Raw genomic sequence first — 23162 nt, forward strand, 5'->3', positions numbered from 1 at the left:
GGGTCCACGGCGCGCGCGGCGGCGCGGGGCGGAGCGCAGGGACCCTTCGGGAACCGTGCGGGTTCCTACGAAGGGCGAGTTGGCATGGGGGAGACCTCGGCGGACACCGGAGCTCCGGCCGGTGGCGTCGGCCCCGCAGGGTCGCTGATTCCGGAGGCGGAGGCAGCGAAGCTGCTGCCTTTCCTGGCGTCCGGGGCGCGGGCGGACCTGCAGGCGGCGGCAGCAAGACATGTGCTGGCGCTGACCGGCTCGGGGCCAGGCCGGACGCTGCTGGCTGGCCAGGCGGCTCTGCTGCGGGCACTGGTCGACTTGGCGGTGGCCCCGGCCCCGGCCAGCGACGCCGCCCGCGCCCTCGTCAACCTGGCCGCCGACCCTGGCCTACACGACCCGCTGCTGGCGGCCGAGCCCGGGCTGCCTGCCCGCCTGCTGGGCCGCGCGTTGGACCCACAGTGGCCCTGGGCCGAGGAGGCTGCTGCCGCGCTGGCCAACCTCAGCCGCGAGCCGGCGCCATGTGCCGCGCTGATGGCGGCGCTGGCGGCTGCGGCGCCGGGGGAGTCGGGCCTGGAGCGGCTGGTGCTCGCGCTGTGCACGCCCGGCTACAATGCCCGTGCGCCCCTTCATTACCTGGCGCCACTGCTCTCCAACCTCAGCCAGCGTCCCGCGGCGCGCGCCTTCCTGCTGGACCCCGACAGGTGAAGTCCAGGATGCCCACGGGGAGGGGGTGGAAGTGAGCAGGGACAGCACTGAGTGGGCCCTCCCTTCAGGTGCGTGGTCCAGCGGCTGCTGCCGCTTACCCAGTACCCAGACTCCACGGTGCGCAGGGGCGGAGTGGTGGGGACGCTGCGAAACTGCTGCTTTGAGCACCGTGAGTGGTAGTGGGGGCCGTTGCGGTGGGGGGGCAATAGGGGGAGAGACTGGACTCGAGCCCCTCTTGACTGGCCGCATTCTCTGTTTCCCCACCCACCCAGGACACCACGAGTGGCTGTTGGGACCCAAGGTAGACATTCTCCCCTTCTTGCTGCTGCCCCTGGCTGGGCCTGAGGACTTCTCTGAGGAGGAGATGGAGCGTGAGTGGCTTGGATGGCGCCTCAGGGCTGGCCGGGCAGGAGAAGAGTCCAGTAGTGGGAGGCAGGGAAGTGTCCAGACCAGGGCCCTTCCTGAAACCTTCTAGCAGGGAGTTGGTGAGCATAGGTGGGGCTTACAAAGGCAGGGTCTGTCCTAGTGTGGGAACCTAGCGACTCCTACATTCATTTGCCCCTAGGGCTGCCAGTGGACTTGCAGTACCTGCCGCCAGACAAGCAGCGGGAGCCAGACGCTGACATCCGCAAGATGCTCATTGAGGCCATCATGCTGGTGAGCAGGGGTCCTGTTGCACTAATCCCACCCCAACACATAACACGGCCATACTGACTCTGGCTAACATCTGCCCCGTCCCAGCTGACAGCCACGGCACCTGGTCGGCAGCAGGTGAGGGACCAGGGAGCCTACCTGATCCTGCGTGAGCTGCACAGTTGGGAGCCAGAGCCCCATGTACGGGTGACTTGTGAGAAACTCATCCAGGTGGGTGCAGAGTTTGGCAGGGGCAGGGTGAATCTGGGAGCGGTGGGTGTGGTGTGCAGGGGGAGGCGGGGGGAGCTATCCATGATGTGCCAGCCAGCTGCTCTGCTCACCTGCCTCCCCTGCTGGCAGGTGCTTATTGGGGATGAGCCGGAGCATGGCATGGAAAACCTGCTGGAGGTGCAGGTGCCTGAGGATGTGGAGCGGCAGCTGCAGCAGCTGGACCGCCAGGAGCAGGAGCAGTGCGAGCGAGAGCAGCAGGAGTGGGAGCTGGCCCCAGAGCCAAAAGCAGAGGGAGCTGCACCTACCTGAGGCCCCGCAGCCCGCTACCAGCTCTGGGCCTGCTTTCACTAGCCCATCAGCCCTGGCTTCCCAGACCAGGCCTTCCCGCAGCTGTCAGCCTCTGGGTCCCCTTGCTCGGAGGCCGTGCCCTGCTGAGGAGAGCTTCGCTTAACTCCATGCTGAGGGCTCTAGGGCACCTGCCCCACACACATTGGAGGGTTGAGGGAACCTGCCTATGTCCTGTTGCTTCCAGCAAGAATGCAGCTTGCTCCCATGGCTTGGCTCTCCGGTACCTCCAGGGAGGTGGCCAGTGGAGCCAGGGCCCCCTCCCAGCCATGGCAGTTATGGTGTTGGGGCCAGACAGAAACGTACTGCAAACCCGAGAGACCAGCTAGAGCTTCCCAGTTCCAGGGGTGCTACAGGGTCTGGGCCTAGGTGGGCAGCCAGGTGCAAGCAGTGTCCCTTGCCGCCATTCCCACCCAGGCCCCTTCATCCTGGCCCTCAGCTTGTCCTGTCTGACCGCCAGCCCCAGTGCGCTTTCTTGACTTTCAGCAGCTATAGCCTGTCCTGGGGTCTCCTCGGGCTGTACCCCCCGGCCTGTCCTTGGAGCATTTGCTGGGTGCTGCCCCTCCTTCATCCTCTCCACCTTCCCTCGACCTGTGCCCTGGCTCTGCCCTCAGCGCCTTGCCAGCTCAAGTCCAGACTGACCCGATGGCCCTGTTCTCCCCGTCGGCAAGGCCCGCCCCCTCGTCAGCCTCTGTGGGTCACTGCACAGAGCTGCTCTGTCGTGCCTGCAGTCTTGCCCTTGGCCCAGGCCCTTGCCCTAACCACCCCATGGGCCCAGGAACCTGGTTCTCCCCTGGCTCCCTGTGTGGTTCCCCCAGTTCTGCAGCTGCCAAGCCAAGTTCCACAGGCTTTCAGTGTACCCCTCAACACACTGTGTTCCCTCCCTGGACCCCCCCCACCGAACTTGTACCATCTTTGCACAGGACCTGAACATGAACCCTCCCAGGGCTTTTGTGCCACAGTGCAGCTTGGTCCCCAGGGGTTCCCAGCACCCCCAGTCCTCATGCCTCCAGTCCTGGTGCTGCCTCCAGAGCCCCATTAAAACTTCACTTGCGGATGTGGGGACTCAGCGCCCCAAGGCCAGCCGCCTTCTTCCATCGCAGAGATGACACACTCCCATCTCCACAGAATAAACGTTTTTCTGGCCTCGCCTGTGTCCCCCACCCACCCTCATTTGACCAGGTAGTGCACCAGCACACTCCTGATGGCAGACATGGGGCACAGTGGTCATGGCTGCCTGCAGGCACCCACACTCCCACTGGCCGTGTTTCTGCCCTGGAGTCCCAGCCCGGCAGATCTTACACCTCACCTAAGGCAGGCCTCCCAGGGCTTGGTCCCCAGGCAAGAAGTGCTTTCAGAAGTGCCCTGCTGCTGGGGGTGACGTGGCTGCAGGAGGGGCCTTGGGGACTCTGAGTCCTCGCTGGGTTCTGCGTCCGGGGGCGGTGGGAGCCAGGACTCTGCCAGCTTCCTGGCTACAGACCGCAGTGGTGGGGTCAGGCTGGGCGCTGAAGGGCAGCCCACCTGGTGGGGCGCTGAGCGCTGAGCAGAAAAGCTCCTGTTTGGCCCGTAGCATCCAGCAATGTGCGGCCCCCTGCTGCAGGCCCAGGCCCTCGTACACACAGTTGCAGCTGGAGCAGGCCTTGCATGAGGTCCCAGCACTTGTGGGCGAGGGCTCGCGGCTGCGGCCTCCCACCCCACCCCTGGCACCCTCTCTCATCCTCAGCCCGCGCCCATCCCTGCCAACTATGCTGGTATCTTGGCATAGGCAAGAGGTCATCCACATGTCATTGACAGAGAGACAGGCACAAAGAGTCGAGGTGGTTTGCCCGGCAGAGCTCGGCTTCCAGCTGAGCCGGGCCACCCCTGAGCAGAGTCTGAGTCAGGCTCTCCCCACTTCACACGGGGGTGGGGGGACCGTCAGGTCAGTCCCCCTTGGCCTCTCTGTCCACCGCACAGGATGACCCTTCTGATCCTGGTCTCCTGCTGTCCAGCCCTAGGCCCGTCCAGTCCCAGGCCCGAACTGGGACTGGGGAAGGACACGGTGGCAGTGCTCCTTGAAGGGCAGCTTCCCGGTCACCATGGTGTAGAGGATGACGCCCCTGCGAGCACGGGCTCCTCGGGACGTGTCCCCATCCCTGGTCCTGGCCCGGTGGGGTGCTGGGGTTGGGGCGGCACTCAGGCTCCACAGGTTGGCCTGTTCCCCGCTGTACTTCCTGTTCACGAGGATCTCGGGTGCTGTGTAGGCCATGGAGCTGCAGAAGGTGCTCAGCAGCCAACCTTGAGTACCGACTGGATGGCGAAACCAAAGTCTACGGGGAGGGGCAAGGGGAAGGTGTGTGGATCTGGTGCACCCCACCCGTGGACTGGTGTGAGGGGCAGGTGGGACCCATGGCTGTGCGGCTGCAGGAGGCCTGGGGGTGATGCAGTGTGGCCATGGACGTGGGCAGATGGGGGCCTCCCAGGAGGGTTGAAGGTCGAGCCGGGCTGGGGTCTAGTCTGGAGCAGAACAGTGTAGAGGCTGGGGGCCTGTCTGGGACAAGAGTGACACCTGGGCCCCCTGCAGAAGTAAATGGCTGCAGTGGGTCTGGGCCACAGGCTCACCTGTCAGCTTTAGGAAGCCTTGGTCACCCAGCTGGATGTTCTCACACTTCAGGTCCCTATGTGCAGTGCAGAAGGGTAGGTGGGTTTGCACCTGGGCTCTGGTGAGCCCCTCCATGCAGGTGGGTGGGCGGGCTGGGTGGCACCTCACCTGTGCATGATCCCCAAGTTGTGGCAGTGGGCCACGGCACTGAGCAGCTGCCAGGACAGTCTGCGGGCCTCCGCCTCCTCCAGCCCCGGCGGCCAGAGGCCGCATTGATGTTCTCCAGCAGGTCGCTGCGGCCGCCCAGCTCCAGCACCAAGTAGGAGTGCTGGCTGTTGTAGGTCTCGTACACCTGCACCTGCAAGGCCCCCACCTGCTGTCACTCCAAGTGGGGGCTGTCCAGTGCACTGGGTGGGGGTCTCAGGATGCTGTTGCTCCCTCCCCGAGCATAAGGATCCCAGGCAGGGAACGGGACAGGCCTGGGGCGGGCCGCAGGCTGGCCAGGATGGAGAGGGTGATCTAGGGGTCTCTGCCCACTACACGTTCAGGTGCTTGTAGGTAGCGCTGAGTGACGAGATCTCCCGTGGCAGGAACTTGCGGGAGAACTCCACAGGGGCCTCAGCCATGGAGACAATCTTGATAGCCATCTGTGAGTGTGGACAGGAGCCACATGTGGAGACCACGGGCTGTTGGGGCAGGATGTGGCAGCACAAGGCTGAACTTGGCAGGGTGAGGCTGGGTAAATAGCATCCTGGGGGGCAGCGCTGACTTTTCCTTGAACTCAGCGGTTCAAGAACTGGGAGTGATCAGCCTGCGGAACCCGGGCCTCAGGGAGTAGGGACTGGGAGGAGGCGCAGCTGCCGGAAGAGCCCGAGCAGGGCTCGGATGGGGGCGGGGGACCTGGGTGGCCAGGAGGAGGCTGCCTGCCTCACCATGGCATGGCGCTTGCCCCGCAGGTTGGAGACCAGCTTGAGGTTGTGCTTCATGCGCTCGCGCGTGGCAAGGGCCAGGTAGACTTTAGAGAAGGCCCCAGAGCCCATCTTCTTGGAGGAGAGCAGGTAGCCCTTGTGTCTGCACTTGTGCACCTGCTCCAGGAAGGCTGGCAGGTCCAGCTGCCGCCTGCTACTACCCTTCCTGGAGGGCAGGGTGCCGCGGGAGGGGCCGGTTTGGTCCAGCTTACCACGGGGCCTTGGGGATGGGGTGGGGAACAGAACTGAGGCCTGACTGTGTCACAGGGGCAGAGGTGACAAGGCTGGAGACCAGGCGGGACCTGTGCCCCTTCACGGCTGCAGCCAAGTTTCTGGAGTCTTGCTGGGACTGGAGCAGAGGCAGGGGAATGACCAGGGCTGCGAGCTCTGGATGGGGTAGGGGCCGACACAGCCAGGGACTGGAGCGGGGAAGGGCAGGTTCTAGAACGCAGCATTCTGGAGCGCCCGCATTGTGCCCTCGCAGGGAATGTCCTGTTTCTGGTACTCGCCTGCCCTGAGAACACCCTGCTGGAACCAGCCCTGTCCTGTGTAGGGCTCACTCTCTGTGGGGCTCACACCTCCAAGGGCCTCTGTGGGTCACCCTGGATGTCTGGCCACAAAAGGCATTTAAAGAAGCTGGGTGCGGGGGAGGAGTGAGCAAAGCATCTCTAAGGACATAAGGGAAAAGGAAAGACAATGTGTCAGCATTCTTTTCGGCTGCATCCTCATTCTTTGGGAAGGTCCCAAGCTGGCTGCCAGGTGGTCTGCAATAGAAACTGAGCCAGAAGGGCATGGGTGGGAGGAGACACCTGGCTTTCCTCTGCTGAGGCCTAGAAGTATATCTTGCTCAGGCCTTTCCCCCAGAGCTCTCTGCAGACTTGATGACACACCCGCAGGGGAAGTGAGGCCCCCGGCCTGGGCCACCTTGAACCCTCCAACTCCAGGAGAGAGCAGCCAAAATGGCCCTGCTCTCTTGTGGCCCCGAGAGAGTCTCCTTTGAGCGCTGTGACCATGGGGAGCAGCGGGTAACCTTGACTGAGAGTCTGCTGCGTGCCGGGGCTGTCCAAAGCCGTTCTGGTGACTGTAGCTGTCATCTCCCTGCATGACAAGCCTGGCCCAGGCAGGCAGTGCACATCCGGGATCTCAAATTGAAGCACAACCAGGCGATGCCCATCGTGGAGTGACACGACTGAGGCCCAACTATGTGGTCTCTCTGCCGTGAGCTGGACAGCGCAGTGGCTATGGGCTGCCGTCCTGGGAGTGTCCCCTGGGGCCTGGGTCGTGCTGGAGGCTTGATGTCTGGGAACTTGACTTGTCCCCCACTGGGACTCATGGTGAGCGTGGTGAGCCCGCCACAGTGAAGGCTTTGGGATGCTCTGACTGGAACAGATAAGACTCATTTTCACATCCCTGTTGGACCATGAGCTGCTTGAAAGCAAGGCCTGCGTTTGCCATTCCCTTGCTCACCCACAGCCCTTGTCTGGTAAACTATCTGGAGCAATGAGCAAAGCATCTCTAAGGACATAAGAGAAAAGGAAAGACGAAATGTACCACCAACCATTGCTTGGGAAGTGGGAAATGGGGACAAGCTCACCGGTTTGTTGCTGACCTGGGGGTTACGAAAAGAGCAACCGGCCCAGGTGTTTCAAGCAGAGGGGCTATAAGTAGGTTGTCACTCGGGGGCCGGAGAGGCTGGAGGAGCAGAGCAGCACCAGGGAAAACCATGTGGCTCTGGCCAAAGGTGGCTGTGCTGCTGGGCGCGGGCTGGGAGCCTGCGCCCCATCGCCTTCCAGGCTCCCACCAGTGCCACAAAGCAGCTGGAGGCCAGCAAGTCTCTCACCAGCTCCGTCCACCTTCCCTTGGCAAAGTCTTTCTTACCACCTTCTTCCTCCGCACGCTAGGGCATCCTTCTGCCCCACAGAGATTCCCTGAGTACTCATCACGTGCTGGGCCTGGCGCTGGGAACTTGGGCACAAATCGCACACATGTGCCTTTCTCTCATAAAGCTTACCATTGTGGAGACTGGCATTAATGTAATTTAATAAAAGTTAAATGACAGCTGTACTGTGTGCTTGGCGAGTGAAGTCTGGCAAAGGCTGCCGAGGGGGCAGGGCCAACAGGGCATGCTGGGCACTGGCCATGAGGAACACAGGCAGGGCTCAGGCAGGAAAAAACAGCTGTCCACGTGTGAACTTGGAAGAGGCCCCCGCCTCCCTCCCTGACAACTTGCACCGGCCCTGATTAACCTCTTCCCACTCCCACCTGGGGAATGGGGTTAGGCTGTGAGGTGAGGGCTTTTCCTGAGGGGCAGCTCCATCTGCTGAGCACCTCACTCCTGGCCACCTGGGTTCTGACCCTCTCTTTTGGGCTCCATCCCTACAACAGAAACAGGTGAAGCCCTTCTTTCTGTAGAAAGAAAATGCCCCTCCCCGCCCCCAGCGGCCACCCTGGGGGCCACAGCTCTGCACTCACCTGCAGCGGGACGAAGACGCTTCTTAGCTTGTTATACTGTGAATGTGGTGCTGCTGGCCACTTCCTTCTTAAAATGCTCTTTTTGCTTCTTGAGCTTCCAGAACGCCTCCCTCCTCTATTCCTGGTCTGTGAACAGGGTAGGCCATTTCAGCCTAGGGTCTTTGCCCAGACCGCGGCCCCCTCTCCCAGCTCCAGCTGCGCCCATTCACAGTGCTTCCCGCGTCTTGTTCATCATTTGCTTACTAGCTGCCTCTCCAGAAGCCAAGGCCCCCACGCAGAGACCTGCTCGTCCTGATTCCCTAGTTCTGTGGGCACACTCAGTGCGTGCCTCCTGCGTGCATATGTGCGTGGACTGTTTGCGGAGGAGTCGACGGCCTACGGTCGCTGGGTCTTTGAGTGTTCACTGTGTGTGTTCATGTGCGAGAGACAGTGCCCGTGTGTTTCAAGGTCGGGCCCACCTGGCGCGTGTACCTGTTCAGGTATGGGTTTGAGAGGGGACCAGCTTTGGACGCAATAGCGCGCCATGCCCACGTCCCCGATGGACCCCCCGGTGTGCGGGGCGGTGTCTGTGTGCGGGAATCGCGGGAGTGTAAGTGTCGGATGAAGAAACCTAGCAGGGTAGAAGACAGGACCGCATCCTGCGCGAAGGACGCCGGAGCGCACTACCCGCGCCTGCGCAATGGCCGGCCGAACTACTGGCTCGAGCCCCAATCTAGCGTGGCGGTCACGGTGGGGCCGTGGGCGGGGCCGAGCGCAAGGCGGAGTTTGCGCAGTTCCGTTCGCTGAGGTTCTGTGGGCGGGGCGGAGAGAGAGAGCGGAGGGACATGCCTCCGACCAATGAGCGCAGAGCTCGCGAGGGGCGGACCCGGGCTGCCGCGCGCCGAGCTGCGGTTGGCGGAGGGCGGTGGGGGCGGGCTCAACGCGGCCCCGCCCACTCCGGAGCGTGGCTGGCGGGAGGGCTGTGTCACCGCCGCGGCGGCAGCGGCTCCTCAGGTAAACGGCGGGCGGGCACCGGCTACCGGCGGCGCTAGCTCGAGAGGCACCCCTCGGGGAAGCCTGGGCCTGAGAGCCGGGAGGCGCCCCCTTGGCCAGGTCGCGCGGGAGGCCGAGTCAGGGGTACCTCCCCAAGGTCACCGGGCGAACGCGGGGAGGGTCCCGGGCGTGACGGGGCCGAGCCCGCCCCCTCTCCGGGCTCAGGTGTGCCGCCCAGGTCCCCGCGGGGCCTGATTTGCCGAGTCACAACCCGGAAGAGAGGCTGCGGAGCCAAGCCGCTCGCCTGTTCCCTCACGCGGGCGCGGGGGTGCCCTTGCCCCGTGCTCGTCCCCTCACAGGGTGGGACTCGGGGTGCCAGTGCCCGTCCCCTCTCCGGAGGGCATGTGATTCCCTGTTCTCTCTGCCTGTCACCTCCCTGGGGGCGTGTGGTCCACGGTCCTGCTCCCCTCAGCGGGAAACCGGGGAGCGGGGCCCATATGGGAAACCACGCCTAAACCCCGAGTCCCAAAACAGGGCCATTGTATTCTTTCCTTTTTCTCTTTGACATTAGAGAGGATCCAGAGCAGGGAGGTGATCGTCTGGTCTCGAGGGCTGTTGGTCACACAGTGTACATTGCAGAGGTGGCCGCTCGCAGACAGCTGGGGATAGGGTCCCGCCCCTCTGGGCTCCTAGGCCCGGATTTTGGGTTCGGACTTGCCCGCGCGCCAGCACAGTTAGGTCACGAGGAGAGGGCTTTGTGGGCGCAGGCAGTTCTAACTACTGACCTCTACAGGTTCCCTTGGCCTGGAAGGCGTGGGCGGGGGGTAAGGACCTTAGAAGTCTGGGCAAGAGGGAGGCAAGCACCCCGGGGTGTTGAGAGGGGGTGGAGGACCCTGTGGGGCCTTGCCTGGGTGTAGGCTGAAGCCACCATCTGGTGGTGGGGACAAGTGAAGTTGGGTTTATGCTGGCTTTGAGGGGACAGTCTAGGGGCAAGGACCATCTTGGAAGGGGCCGGTGTGGGGATGGTAGAGGTGGAGAGGAAGGAGGTGGATGAGTGGACCACAGGGTGAGGGAGAGGATGGAGGGACAGGATGACAGTGCTGATTTCTGACCCAGACAGCTGAGTGCATGGTGACAGAGGAAGAGGCTGGAGCGGGGTGGGGTGGGAGAGGTCAGGTGTGAAGATGGTCAGCTGAGTGTCAGGGCTGTAGAGTTTGAGTGGCAGTGAGTGGTCCAGATGAAGAGGCCCAGCTGGCACTGGGCCCCAGGATGCCATGTGGGAAGCATGCTTGAGGGATACTTGAGGTGGGATGGTGATGCGGCCGCTCCCACAGTTCTGGCAGCCAGGGGCCTGGGGTGCCACTGTCAGCAGGATCTTAATCCCAGGCCTTCATCCTGGGCTGTCCTGGTTGCAGTGAGCAGGTGTCTCTGGTCTCTTGTTGGTGCCAGAGTGGAATGACCGGAAGCCCAGGTGTCTTGGTCATCTTGACAACAATGTCCAGGCTGCCACGGCTTGTTCAGTCCTCCCCTCGCTATCTCTCACGCCCTGGGACACCGGTGGGCCAGAGGTGGAGCCCATGGGGTCGCATGCTTGCTCGCGTCCATGGTGACCCATGTTCCTAGGAGTGGGTGTCTGCTTGGTTTTCAGACCCGGGGTGCACTGAGGCCCAGGTGAGCGGTCGGGATGCTGCTCATCTGTCATCAGTGCCCCGCATCTCTGAGGCCTTTCATGAGTTCAGTCATTTGGTCTCCTCGAGGTAGGGGCTCCAGAAGGCTCCGTGGCTCTAGACACCCCTGGCTGGTGCTCAGGGGATTCCGGCTGCTGGGCATCATGAGAAATGTGCTTTCTTCACAGCCGGGGGGCCACCCAACTTTGACATAGCTCGGCATGGTTTATGCTGAGCCGTAGTGTTCTCAAGGGCCCGTGAGTGGCGAGCTGGCAACAGCATTTCCCTGGTCATCACCTGGGTTCCTGTCGGGGACTCTGGAAGTCTGTTCCTTTTCTGGCTCTGGTACTACGAGGGCAAGTCCAGCAGACTGTGGGTGGGGGCACCCCCGACTCCTTGCGCTGTCCTGGCATCCCAGTCTCCCCGCACACAGGGCCTCCAGACACTCACGGCACCCTCTGGGCTGTGGTGCGCGCGGCCTCGGGCTCATCGTGGTTGGCCCGGCGCCTCGGTTAGCCTGCACTGTGTCCTGTGGCAGCGGTAAGAGGGGGACGGCTCCTGGTGGACATTACTAAATGCCGCTGGGTGCATGCTGACTTATCCAGGGGAGCGAGGAGGGAGCCGGCCCTCTACTCGCCTACCATGCGTCCGATGCTGGGAAGGCCCACTCATCCCGCCACATGACTGGGCTTTGGAGCAGAGCCCGTGGGAGACAGCCCTGGTTGAGTCCTACCCCTCACTAACTAGCAGCTCACCAGCAGTGTATCCCTCAGACCCCCTCGGCTGTGCGGATGAGAGGAGGTAGAAGTTGATGCCATTCCTTTCTAACACGGACAGCGTTGTAAGTTTCACACAAGTTTTTATATGTCTTTTCATTTCCATTCACTTCAAAATGCTCCTAATTTCACTTTTCATTTCTTTTCTGGCTCTTGCATCATTTCGAAGCATATTAGTAGTTTCTAAGTACTTGGGGATCTCTCCAATAGTTTTCTCTTATTGATTTCCAATTTAATTCCATTGTGGTCAGAGGATGTTCTTTGTATGACTTGAATTCTCTTAAATTTATTGAGACTTTATTGCTCAGAATATGGTCAGTCTTGGTAAATGTTCCATGTGCTTTTGGAAAGGATATATTCTGTTAATGAATGAACTCTTCTAGAAATACCACCTTGATAGAGTCGGTTGACAGTATTGCCCAGGGCTTCCGTACCCTTTCTGATTTTCTGTATGTCTATCCTACCACTCGGAGAGAGATAGGTATTGGAATCTCTGCCATAAATTGGATTTGTGTATTTCTCCTTGCATTTTTATTAGCTTTGGCTTTGTGTATTTTGAAGCTCTGTTATTAGGTGCATAAATGTTTAGGATTGTTATGTCTCTGAAATCTACTTTGTCTAATATTATTATAGTCATTCCAGCTTTCTTATGACTATTATCAGCCTCGTTTTTCTTTTGCTTTTTTTCCTAGGTTCATAAGTCATTGTAGAAATTGAGTATCGCACAATGATTTGACATTAACTTCACCAGGCGTGGGAAAGTAACAGATGAGGTGCAGCTTAGTTAGACTCCTTCTACGTTGCTTTCACAGCTGGAGTTTTTTTAGACCTTAACTTGAAGTATAAGACCAGGAAAGCTATGTGGCCAGTACACAGGTCATTCTACCTGGGAGCATATAAGGGTTGAAATATATTTCAATACCAGTGAAATAGAACTGGGCATCAGTTTCTGGACCTGCCATGATTTCAATCTTGCAAAGGTCAAGGCTGTGTCCTTCAATGTCCGGAGCTTCCCCTTCGCCTGGCCAAACACGTTTTTCTCTTTCCATCCTTTCTCTTTACTTCTTTATGTTAACATATTCAGTCTTTCCTGTGGTTTCTTGAATATATTAAATACAGTTATAATAACTGTCTAAATGTTCTTGTCTACTAATTCTTTCCTCTCCATCATTTCCGTGTCATTTTGCGTTGATCGATTCATCCTCTTTAGGGGTTGTATTTTCTTGCCTCTTTTCATGCCCAGTAACTTTTGATTGGATGTGAGATGTTGCCATTTTATCTTGTCGGTGCTTGACATTTCTGTGTTCCTGCTGCTGTTCTTGAACTCGGTGCTGGGATGTGGCTGAGCTACTTGGGACCAGTTTTATCCTTTCAGGTCTTGCTTTTAGCTTTGTTAGGTGAGACCAGAGTAGCATCTAGTCTGGGGCTGATTTCCTTCTCTCTGAGGCAAACCCCTGAGAGCTTTGGAGTTTTCCCCTCGGGCTGCTAGGAGCTCTGGGCACCGTTTCTGCTGGCCCTTTCGGGTGGCCCTTGCCCTGGCCTTGGGTAGCTTCTTCTCAAACATGGCATTTGTATTAGTTTCCCTTTGCTGCCGTAACAAATCACCACAAACATAGTGGCTTAAACAGCACACATTTATTATCTTAAAGTCACTGAGGTGAGGAGCCTGCCATGGGCGTCACCGGGCTAAAACCTACGGTCAGGAGGGCCGTGCCCCCTCCTGCTCTTAAAAGAGCAGGTTGTTGGCAGAATTTCGTTCTTTGTGTGTGTAGGACTGAAGTCCCTGTTTTCTTGCCAGCGATAAGCTGAGGGACGTTGGCAGCTTCCACAGGCACCCACATGCCTTGGCTCACAGCCTCCCCCCTCCACCGTCAGGCCAGCGTGGTGGGTTGTCTTTCCCGCGGTTTGAATTTCTCCTCCTTCCTTTCATCTCTGAGCCACTGGGAAAGGTTTTCTGTTTTTAGGGCCTCGGATGATTAGGCTGGTCTCACCCACATAATCCACGGGATCCCCTCCGCTCAGGGTCCGTGCCCTCAATCCCACCTGCTAGGGCCTTTGCCGTGCACGGTAACGTCACGGGTTCTGGGGATGAGGGTCTGGGCGTCTGTGGGAATGTTCTCTGCTGCCCAGTAGTCAGCCGAGTGACAGGGATGCTCTGCAGGCCTCTAGCACCCTCTCTGGTCCCATGGGCTTCCCAGGAACAGTCCAAGCCTGGGCATCACTGGGTGCTTCTGAGCACCACACCCCCAGGCAGAGAGCTGCAGCCATATCAGGGCTCCCTATCCCAGGTCTCCTGATGTCCATCGCCCTGAGAACTGCAGATTCCTGTGTTTTGTCCAGTTTTCGGTTTCGGTCGGGAGGGCTGGGAGCCAGCGTCTTTTGAGTATTCATGTTCGTTTGCCCCTCTTGGACGGGCGAGCCTGCTGTGCACATTGAATGAGGGGCCTTGCAGACTGGCCGCCGGTTCGAGCTGGTTCCGCCCTTGTTCTTCCAGGCACTGGGGGAGGCACAGTGTCTTTTCGCAGGGAGGCCTCTGCCCAGGGGCAGGCTGCCCGCCTCCCAGACTCAGACCAGGTCGGCACCTTGGGGTTCGGGTCCCACATGGGGGTGTGCTCCACCTGTGAAGTGTGTTCCGTGGGCACCTTCTGGACCCTCACCCCCATCCTGACAGCCTCAGTATTTGCAGCCCTCCACCCTTTGGCGGTCTGGGGTTTTTGGCCTTCTTGCTCTGCTGCAATTGGAATATGTGTTTTTATTTCTTGTTTCCTGTTACTCTAGATGCTCTCCAGGAAGACGGTGGAAGCAGCTGCTGATGCCGCCCGCACACCGAGGCTTCCCCCTCTGCTTCCTGTCTGCCTGGGGTTCCCAGGGGTCTCTGGTCTGCCAGTTTTATCTTCTCGTTTCCTAGTGCTCTGGTGGGCTTGTCCTTCCTAAAACACGCATCTCTCTGCCGCTCCACTGAGGTCTTGGTGGCACCGTCCACCCTCTTGAACTGGAACTTTCCTTTACTTATAGCCCCACCTCCCAGGCTCAGGCCATTGATCCCTTTGCCCCCGCCACGTGTGCATGGCCAGATGGTCAGGACCACACTGTGGCCTCTCTCCTCTGCCACCTCCCTCCTGTCACGGAGGGAACTGAGCAGTGGTGGAGCATGGGTATTGGGAAGTGGGCGGCTGCCACCCCAAGGGCCTGGGGCCAGGAGAGCTGCACCCTGTGGAGGGGACAGTGCCCGGGACCATTCCTCTGAGTCACGTGCTTTTGGCAAACAGCAGCTGCCCTGAGGAGGCTGGTGAACTCAGGGTGAGAAGCCTGGCTGAGAAGCCATCCGTGTCCACACTGCACCGGTGAGGGGGAGCCTGGCCCACAGCCATGACCAGGTCCTACGTGCAGAGTGAGTGCGTGAGGTGGGTGCTCCCGCCGGTGCAGTGGGAGTGTCCTCAGACCTGCCTGAACACGGGCTTTGTCGCTGCAGAGTTGTCCACCATCCTGCTGGACGCCATCACCGACAAGGACCCTCTGGTGCAGGAGCAGGTGTGCAGTGCGCTGTGTGCCCTCGGAGAGTCGCAGCCGGAGGAGGCGCTCCGCGCTTGTGAGGAGCACCTGCGGCTGCATGAGAAGGTGTGGACAGGACAGTCCCGCCCTTCTGGGTCTGGGCAGGGCCTGTGGGCCTAGGGGCGGGGCCTGGGGACCTAGGGGTGGAGCCTGCAGGGCAGGGTCTCAGGGCCTGGGGGTTGAGGATGGGGGTGTGTCGGAGGTGTGTTGGGGGCGTTGTGCCTCTGGCATAAGAAGTGGCTGAGGGGCCCCAAGAAGCCTATGGAGGGTCCATCCCCTGACAAAGGGAAGGTTCCCCACTGGGCTGGAGGGAGATTTCATCAGGCTACTCAGGACGGCTGCAATGTGAAACTTATGAACTGTTTGTTTCTGGAATTTTCCATTTACTATTTTCCCACCATGGTCGAGTGCGGGTAACAAATTGTGGGAAGCAAAACCACGGATAAGGGGACCTCAGTCCTGAATCCAGGCCCACAGGGGTATTGAGTGCTGACCTTGCCTGGGCAGCAGGGGCTCAGCTAGCTCTCTCCTCCCAGGACCTCGCTGGCCGCTGGCTCTGTGACCTTGCTAGCTCTCTGCTGTCTGAATAACTGGGCACCATTTCTAGTTTTCCTCAATACCTGGTTTAGACCCATTCCCGGGGTGGGCAGAGACTTTTGCAGTCTCAACAGGCCGTTTCTTGTTTGTTCGATTTGGCATTTTGGGACACAAGAAGGGATCTCTGTACAGTGTGAGTTTTTGCTCTCTCATCCGTCAGTTGCCATCTCCTGAGGGAAATTGCCTAGTCCTGCTGAGTGGCCTCTGAGCTGATTGTCCTGTGGCTTCATGACATGTTGTGGCGAGGGTTCCGCTCTCCGACCCCCTGGCTGTCCTAGCTGTTTTTGGCCTCTCGTTTGCGTGGGAATGCTAGGCCTGCTTGTTGGGACTTTGACGAGAGACAGACACACTGTCCATAGGTCAAGTGGGGAGGAGAGTGCCTCACGCCCGGGCTCAGTGTGCGTGTCCACCGCGGCTCTCGGCTTCCTGGGGCTTCAGCCCGCGTGTGTTCTGGGCGTCAGAGACTGTCTCTCTATCACCACAGCACGCCAAGATCGGCGTCTGTTAGAGAAGAGCCAGGCAGCCCTTGCTATTTGAGGAAATGGCCAAAGAACGGTTAAACGAGCCTTATTATTTTTAGCAATTCATAGCAAAATTTAAGTGTGCTGTGAGTTTTTGCTCTTTCATCTGTCAGCTGCCATCTCCTGGGGATGTCATCTTCCAGCTCATTTATGATTTTGCCTTCTTTCTAGTCTTTTTAATTAATTTACCCACTTTAAAAACATGATTTTCCTTCATGGTTAGCGTGTTTAGAGTAAACATGTATTGGTCTGGAAGTTCTGTTCTGCGGAGCGTCGTCCCCGCCAGCACCGCCCTCCCCCGGCCCCTCCCCTTTCCACTCGCCACTTGCCCTGCCCCTTTGGACTCTCTACTTGTGAGCACCTTTGCGATTGTTCAATCTCTCCAAAAGGATGTAGGATGACAGGAGAAAATTACGGACCCCTCTCCACTCGTCACACGTCAGCGCCACATCAGAGACACGTGGTGCTTTATAGATTTAGAAACGAGACACTTGAAGTCTTGTTTCTGTTAGCAAGTCCTGGTCTCGGAGAACTCTGTCGTGACAGGACTGCTTAGCTGAGGGACAGATGGCCACATCAGGGAGGCAGCTTCCCTTGACCAGGAGACTGGCCACACAGGGTGCAGGAGCCCACCAGCTCACCATCTGCTCGTCATGGCTGCACAGATTGCTCCGGCCCTTCTGAAGACCAGCACCCCACCCACACGCCCTTCCCGAGGCCCTTGTTTACGTGAAGCCTGCAGCCGTCCTGAGGGCCACAAAGAAAGCTCAGCTGTGCCCTTTCCTCATGTCAGGGCAGAGACAGGAGAGCTTGTCTCGAGTCCTGTAGAGAACACAAGAGGCACTGGCAGGGTGCCTGGGTGCTCAGGTCCCCTTCTGGGCCCTCCCTGCATACTTTTGCTCCTCAGCTGGCGCATCCGTACCGGACGATGATCCTGAGGGCCATGGAGACGGTCGTGAGCAACCACATCAGTGAGCTGGACAAGGACATGGCCAGGGCCGTCATCCTCTTGGCCTCCAGCGAGATGACCAAGGCAAAGGTACGCGGGGTGCTGGCCAAGCCTCCCCCTGGCCTTTCTCCCCCAGCGCCTTGGAAGGTGGGTTTGTCTGGCCACCTTAGGGTTGGCCCCCCAGTCCTGTGCACTGACCGCCCTCCTGGGTGGGGAGGGTCACCCCATAATCTCAGAGGTGGACACCGAAGCAGAGAGAAGGTTCCTGACCTCTTAAGGTAAATGTAGGGCCTGGCGCTTATGTCTCCGTGTTTGGGCTCAGGTGGGACTGGCTAGCAGTGGCAGCACTGTCCTTGTCCCAGGGTGGGGCTAGGCTTGAGGTCTCCCTGGCAGGCGCTCACTGGGGAGCCTGAAAACAGGTCTCTCATCCTTGGTGGCAGGCATGTCACCTTTGCTTCCTGCCTCCTTTCCTTGGTCGGATGTCAGCTCGTATTTTCTTTGGGGTGCAGGACTTGGTCTGGGACTGGCAGCAAGCCGCCAGCAACGTCCTGGTGGCGGTGGGGAAGCAGTTCATCAGCACGGTGATGGAGGAGATGCTGAGCAAGCTGCAGCCCGGGGCCCTGCCACACTACTTTGTGGTGCGGACACTGGCCAACCTCTCGGTTTCCAATGGTAGGTGGTGACTTGGCCTCGACCCCTCCCACCATGTTCTCGAGTGAGTCCTGGGCCCCCTGGCACCTCAGCTTCTGTGAGTCAGCAGCTTTGCCCCCACCCCAGGCTGAGCAGAAGGAGCCCAGGGCCCTGCAGCCGTGCGTGTGGGGCACCGCTGCCTGTCGCTGGGCACAGGGTGTGGGAAGATGAGTGCTGGGGGTGGCGGCAGGGCCTCTGTGACCTGCCCCTTGCAGCATTCGGCATGGTGCCCTTCCTGACGTCCATCCTGAACACCATGCTACCCATGCTGGGGACAGCCAAGCACGACACGACGAGGGAGGTGCTCTGCTATGGTGAGCAGGGCCCGCCCAGCCACGCTGGCCTTCTGTCTCCTCTCCGGTGCCCGTCTGTGGACGTCACGGGTCCTTTAGGCTGCAGGAGGAAGGCCTTAGGGGCAAGTTAGAGGAAGGGTGGCTGCAGCTGTGTCACTGCAGCCTCTGCCTCTGTCGCACATGGCTGTCTTTTCCCGCTGTCTGTCTCTTCTTGTGAGGCCACAGTCCTGCTGGATCAGGGCCCACCCTAGGCCCACCCACTATGACAGCATCCTAACTAATTACACCTATTACCAAAAGCTCCATTCCGAGGTCCTGGGAAAGACGTAGGCTTGGGGACACTGCTCACCCAGCGGAGTCCCGGGGTTCCGGCTGGGCCCGTGTGTGGAGGGTGTTGTACGTGTGGGTGTAGAAGGGGCAGCAGACGCAGGTGTTGGAGCCTGGCCACTCACTGCCCACCGCTCACGGCTCGTGGCCGGTTACGCAGCCCTGCAGCACTTCAGCGAGGGCACGCTCGAGTACCTGGCCAACCTGGACCAGGCCCCAGACCCCACAGTCAGGAAGGACGCCTTTGCCTCCCCCATGTCCAGTGCCTACGATATCCTCTTTCAGCAGTGGCTGCAGAGCCGCGAAGCCAAGGTACGGCCTCACCTTGCTGGCCACTGTCTCCCACCCCGAGCTGGCCCCCCGCAGGTCCCCGCTCATAGCCCGGGCCTCTGCTACTGGTCTGTCTCTTCTTGTGGGCCTTGTACTCGGGAGGCAGGGGTCTCGTCGGAGTGGAGGTGCCCTGTGCAAGGTCTCACCTGCAGGTCTCCATGGAGTGCACACAGCTTGTTGCCGAGCCCCAGTTGTCGTGGTCACCCCCTCCCACCCCCACTGCTCTCTGCCTGAGGCCCCAGGGCTGCCTGCGGGAGGGCTGAGGCGAGATGACCCACATGCCAGGCTCTGTTAGGACCCCCAGTCAGGTGACATCCGGCCCTGGACTCCTGGCGAACGGGCTCTTTGCCGCTCTGTCCCGTGAGGGCTATGAGCATTGTCGCTTTCCCCTCAGCTCCGGCTAGCCGTGGTGCAGGCCCTGGGGCCCATGAGCAACCTGATGCCCAGTGAGAAGCTGGAGGAGCAGCTGCCCAAGCTGCTGCCTGGGGTCCTCACGCTCTACAAGAGGCACGCCGAGACCTGCCACGTGTCCAAGGTGTGGCCCCTGCAACCGCCTGCGGGGGGAGCAGGGATCGCCCTGAGCACCCTTCAGACCCCGCGTGGGTAGGCCGGTCAGATGTCTCCCCGCTGCCCTGACTGGATAGTAGCCCAGGGCCCCTTCCTGCCCCATCCCTCCTCCTGGGACTGGCTTCAGGGGCCACTGACGGCCCCTCTCCCTGCAGAGCCTGGGCCAGATCCTCGAAGCCGCCGTGAGTGTGGGCAGCCGCACGCTGGACGTCCAGCTCGACTCACTCCTGGCCGCTCTGCATGCCCAGGTAGGCTGGGGGTGGGAGTGGGGTGCTGGGGGGATGCTGTGGGGGAGCATGCTGGTGGTGAGAACAGGGGTGTGAGCGTACTACGGTGGGGGTGAGGTCAGGGAACTCACTGGGGGTGCCACGCGGTGGTGCAGGGCTGGGGCCCTCCGTGTGGCTAGAGTCAGGGTGGGTGGTCCAGCGGGTGTCCCCTGAGTCACGTGGGTGCAGCTCTCGGAGATATAGCTGTATCGTTGTCTGCTCAACACTGGCACGTGCAACGTGGCAGTGGAGACCCCAGCATGGAGGTGGCAGGAAGGGGTGGCCAGCAGGGCAGGGGTGGCCTGAGATAGTCTGGAAGTGTCTGCGCTGGGTCTGGGTCCCCCAAGGACTGAGCAGGGAGAAGGCTAGGCAGGCGAGATTGCGGGCTGGCAGAGGGGCCGCAGGGCAGTGAGGCCCACGAGGGGAGGGTCCAGAGGTGACTTGGAAAGGGCTCGGAGGCCTCACTGCAAACCCGCCACAGGTCAGATGACAGGTGTGGCGGTGACGGGAACTCGGTGTCACACGGAAACAGATTAGGGACAATATCCTCTGATCTCAGTCGGTGCGGAAAAGCTTTTGGCGAAGTTCGACACTCATTTATCCTTAAAACCCTGACAACCGGGATTAGAGAGGAATTTCTTTAGCTTGGTGAAGTTCACGGACCCAGTCAGTCCCTCAGCGTGCGTCAGTGTGAGTGGGAAACAGACAGACTCCATTCAGGGTCGAGGGCAGGAAGAAGCCCACTCCCTGAACGGGACCCGAGGCCAATTCTGTAAGGAGAGGCCGAAACGGGAGGCTGAGGCTGGGGGGAGAGGACAGGCTGTCCCTTATCACCACCCCCGCCATGGTTTGAAATGCATGGGTCCATTGACATGCTGTTTTTTTCCAGTAAATACTCTACATGTTTTTTCTTATGATTTTCTTAGTAACGCTTTCTTTTCTCTAGCTTTGTTGTAAGAATACAGCACATCATGCATATGACATACAAAACGTGTGTGTTGGGTGGTAAGGCTTCTGGTCCGGAGTAGGCTGCTGTAGGTGGTCACCTTCTGCGGGGGTGAAGTTATATGTGGATCTCTGAGGGTGCAGGGCTGGCACCCTGAGCCCCGCGCTGCTCAGGCGTTAGCTGCAATCAGTGACCCACTGTTGGCATGCGCTGCCGTGCGCTGGGGTGCGGTCCGGCGTGGCCTGTTCACGGCTGAGTCTCAGCACCTAGCTTAGCGCCTGGTGCTTGTGAGCACTCAGCGGTATTAGTTACTGGCGATCGATCCGCTTCCTGAAGTTCCCAGGGACAAACCGAGAGAGCGCACGTGGTCGAGCTAGTAAGGAGCTCAGCGAGGCTGCGGGCTGCAGATGAACCCACACACCCCAGCGTTTCCCTCTGCCATACTGACCCATTGGGAAGTGCAGACAAGTGTCGTTCGCATTAGCGGTAGAAACCTGTTGCGAAGGGTCTGGGAATTAGCCTGGCCCGGGCGCCTGGGGTCTCCCTGGGGAACGTGTTGACGACTGAAACCGCAACAGTGAGGAAGACGAGCGCCGTAGCACGGTGCCTGGGGACGACTGTACGAAGCGGCGCCCACGTGCAGAGCTGGACACAGGGTGGTCAGCTGTGCGCTGGGGTGCAAGTGGGGCGTGGCTTCAAAGGGAAATATAAACGCGAAAGCTGAGAAGGTGATCTTTTCTCTGCGCTGTGCGTTCGTGTCCTTTGTTTTACTGTTGGCTTTTAGGTTTTTTCATATTGATCTGTAGCAGTTATTTATAGTCTTGTATCATATATGTATAAATATGTGTTCCGACTTTGTCCTTTATTTTTTGGCTCTATTTATGACATTTTTTTTTGCCACGCAAAATTATTTGATTTTCACACCAATTTTCCATCTTTTATGTTAAGCCTGGGTCTCATTATACTTAAGGAAGCCTTTAAAATTCTGCAGTTAGTTTTCAGATTCCCCCACTTTCCCTGCTTTTATGGTTTAATGCACTTGGAAGCCATTTTAGGGAAAGAGTAAGAATTGAATTTTATCTTTTTCCCAGGTGAGTGCTCAGTTACCTTAGTTGTCTGTTGTGTAACCATCTACTCCAGTACGTAGCACCTTGCAATAGTCTTTATCATCTCGCAGTCACGGCAGGGCGGGAACCCGGGAGAAGCTGGGCCGTGGGCTCTAGCTGGGGTCCGCACCACCTAGGGGCTGGATCGGGCTAGAGGCTCTGCTTCCTCGGGGTTGCCTCCCCTGGCTGTGGGCGGGAGGCCGGGATTCCTGCCACTGGCTCTCTCTATGTGGCTGCTTGAGTGTCCTGCGACGTGGCGCTGGCTTCCCCAGAGCGAGCGACGTAAAACTGAGCATGCAGAAGGCTGGGGGGCCTGTATTCCTTTATTCATTCATTCATTCATTCATTCATTCATTTAATGGTGACACTGGTTAATGAAATCCAGTGTTTGAGCTATACACTTTAACAGTAAGGCATATGCATATTTACACGGTGTGTTCACCTCTCATAGTTAGATTTTTTTCTGTCACCACATATTTGACCCCCTTTACCACGTCTACCTCCTCCCTCCCCCTATCCCCTGGTAACCACTAGTCCATTGTCCATGTCCATGAGTCTCTGTTTGTCCTGTTCATTCGTTGCTTTTAGGTTTATATCCCACATATAAGTGATACGTGATTTTCAACTTTTTATTTTTATTTTTTTAATATCTTAATTTTAATTTTTATTTATTTGTTTTTAGGCGAGGCAACCCTTGGTTGACCTCACAGATTGCAAGGATCTTGTCACCTTACAATCCCTTATTTTTTTATTTTTTATGCCTACAGCACCCGGTCTTCCTAGGTGGTCCCCATCTAAGTACTAACCAGGCCCGACCCTGCTTAGCTTCCGAGAACAGACAAGATCGGGCTTGTTCAGGGTAGCATGGCCGTAGACTTTTCAACTTTTTCTGTCTAGCTTATTTCGCTTAGCATGATTATCCCAAGGTCCATCCACATTGTTACAATTGGCAGTATTTCATCTCTTCTTATGGCTGAGTAATATTCCATTGTATACATGTACCACAGCTTCTTTAGCCCATCATCTGTCATAGGACATTTTGGTTGCTTCCATGTCCCGGCCACTGTGGTAGCTCTTATGTGCAGATCCCACGCTCAGAGGTGCTGGTGCGCAGTCTCGGTGTTTTTTTGTTGAGTTTTAGATGTTCAGCTTATTGTTGTTTCACGGGGAGAGATCTGGGGACATCTCTCACTGCCATGTTTCTGACGGCCCGTTGGTTGTGGTGCCTTTATGACCAGAGCAGGTCTTTACCGAGGAAGCGAGGAGGAGCTGCGGGGTGATGGAGCAGAGCCCCCCGCTGGCCCGCCCCCTCTTGGTTCCCAGCAGCTCTGAGAACTGGGGGTGCAGGCTGGGAGGGCTCATGGTCGGGGACTCACCCTGCACTGTGGGTCACCTCTTCGGATTCCTGGGATGGGCTGCACGGATTCCTGGGATGGGCTGCACGGCAGAGCTGCCTGAGAGCCCTTTGTGCAGAGGCCTGCTGGGATCTTTTGTCGTGACCCTGAGGGGTGAGTGGTCTATGACGTCATCTGGAGTCCCCCCAGGTGCACGGGAGGTATCTTCAGGGTCACCGACCGAGGCGCAGCGGAGCCCAGAGACTCACGGTTTATATTTTACCAATGCAGCTTTTCCCCACAGTTTGAAGAATGGACTGTGGGCACCTTGGTTTCTGTGCTT

The 23162-nt window shown here is 58.8% G+C and overlaps 3 protein-coding genes and 2 pseudogenes across 24 annotated transcripts in view; 2 read left to right on the forward strand and 3 right to left on the reverse strand.

The window, feature by feature from the left end:
• Nucleotides 1–4: 4 nt before the first annotated feature.
• HGH1 (HGH1 cochaperone) lies at nt 5–3054 on the forward strand. Its single transcript, XM_039846089.1, has 6 exons — nt 5–692; nt 765–865; nt 969–1067; nt 1262–1353; nt 1438–1560; nt 1690–3054. The coding sequence occupies exons 1-6, from the start codon at nt 85–87 to the stop codon at nt 1867–1869; spliced, it is 1203 nt and encodes a 400-aa protein (XP_039702023.1). The 5' UTR covers nt 5–84; the 3' UTR covers nt 1870–3054.
• A 130-nt stretch (nt 3055–3184) lies between these two features.
• Nucleotides 3185–8662, reverse strand: LOC120588816 (testis-specific serine/threonine-protein kinase 5-like). Its single transcript, XM_039846094.1, is given in 7 exon segments — nt 3185–4197; nt 4200–4214; nt 4507–4562; nt 4655–4745; nt 4748–4844; nt 7927–8052; nt 8398–8662. Coding segments are annotated over 7 exon segments (738 nt in total). The 5' UTR covers nt 8452–8662; the 3' UTR covers nt 3185–3898.
• A 148-nt stretch (nt 8663–8810) lies between these two features.
• Nucleotides 8811–23162, forward strand: part of MROH1 (maestro heat like repeat family member 1) — a 48286-nt gene continuing 33934 nt past the window's right edge. For 15 of the 22 annotated variants that reach the window (XR_005649325.1, XM_039846051.1, XM_039846067.1 and 12 more), the window contains exons 1-10: nt 8811–8919; nt 14120–14219; nt 14611–14732; nt 14814–14959; nt 16919–17050; nt 17470–17632; nt 17866–17964; nt 18431–18582; nt 18995–19135; nt 19323–19415. Coding sequence is in view for 21 of the 22 variants with exons in the window: in XM_039846051.1 (XP_039701985.1) it covers nt 14711–14732; nt 14814–14959; nt 16919–17050; nt 17470–17632; nt 17866–17964; nt 18431–18582; nt 18995–19135; nt 19323–19415 (948 nt within the window). In the remaining variant the exon portion in view is untranslated. Of the gene's footprint in view, nt 8920–11170; nt 11407–14119; nt 14257–14610; nt 14733–14813; nt 14960–16918; nt 17051–17469; nt 17633–17865; nt 17965–18430; nt 18583–18994; nt 19136–19322; nt 19416–23162 lie in introns of all 22 variants that reach the window. The other 7 variants (XM_039846054.1, XM_039846057.1, XM_039846052.1 and 4 more) reach the window with 7 other exon arrangements.
• LOC120588819 (ATP synthase membrane subunit DAPIT, mitochondrial-like) lies at nt 12137–12573 on the reverse strand (annotated as a pseudogene).
• LOC120588895 (uncharacterized) lies at nt 22244–22361 on the reverse strand (annotated as a pseudogene).

This window comes from Pteropus medius, unplaced genomic scaffold, assembly GCF_902729225.1.
Source record: "Pteropus medius unplaced genomic scaffold, Ma_sr-lr_union100, whole genome shotgun sequence".
Classification (NCBI taxonomy): Eukaryota; Metazoa; Chordata; class Mammalia; order Chiroptera; family Pteropodidae; genus Pteropus; species Pteropus medius.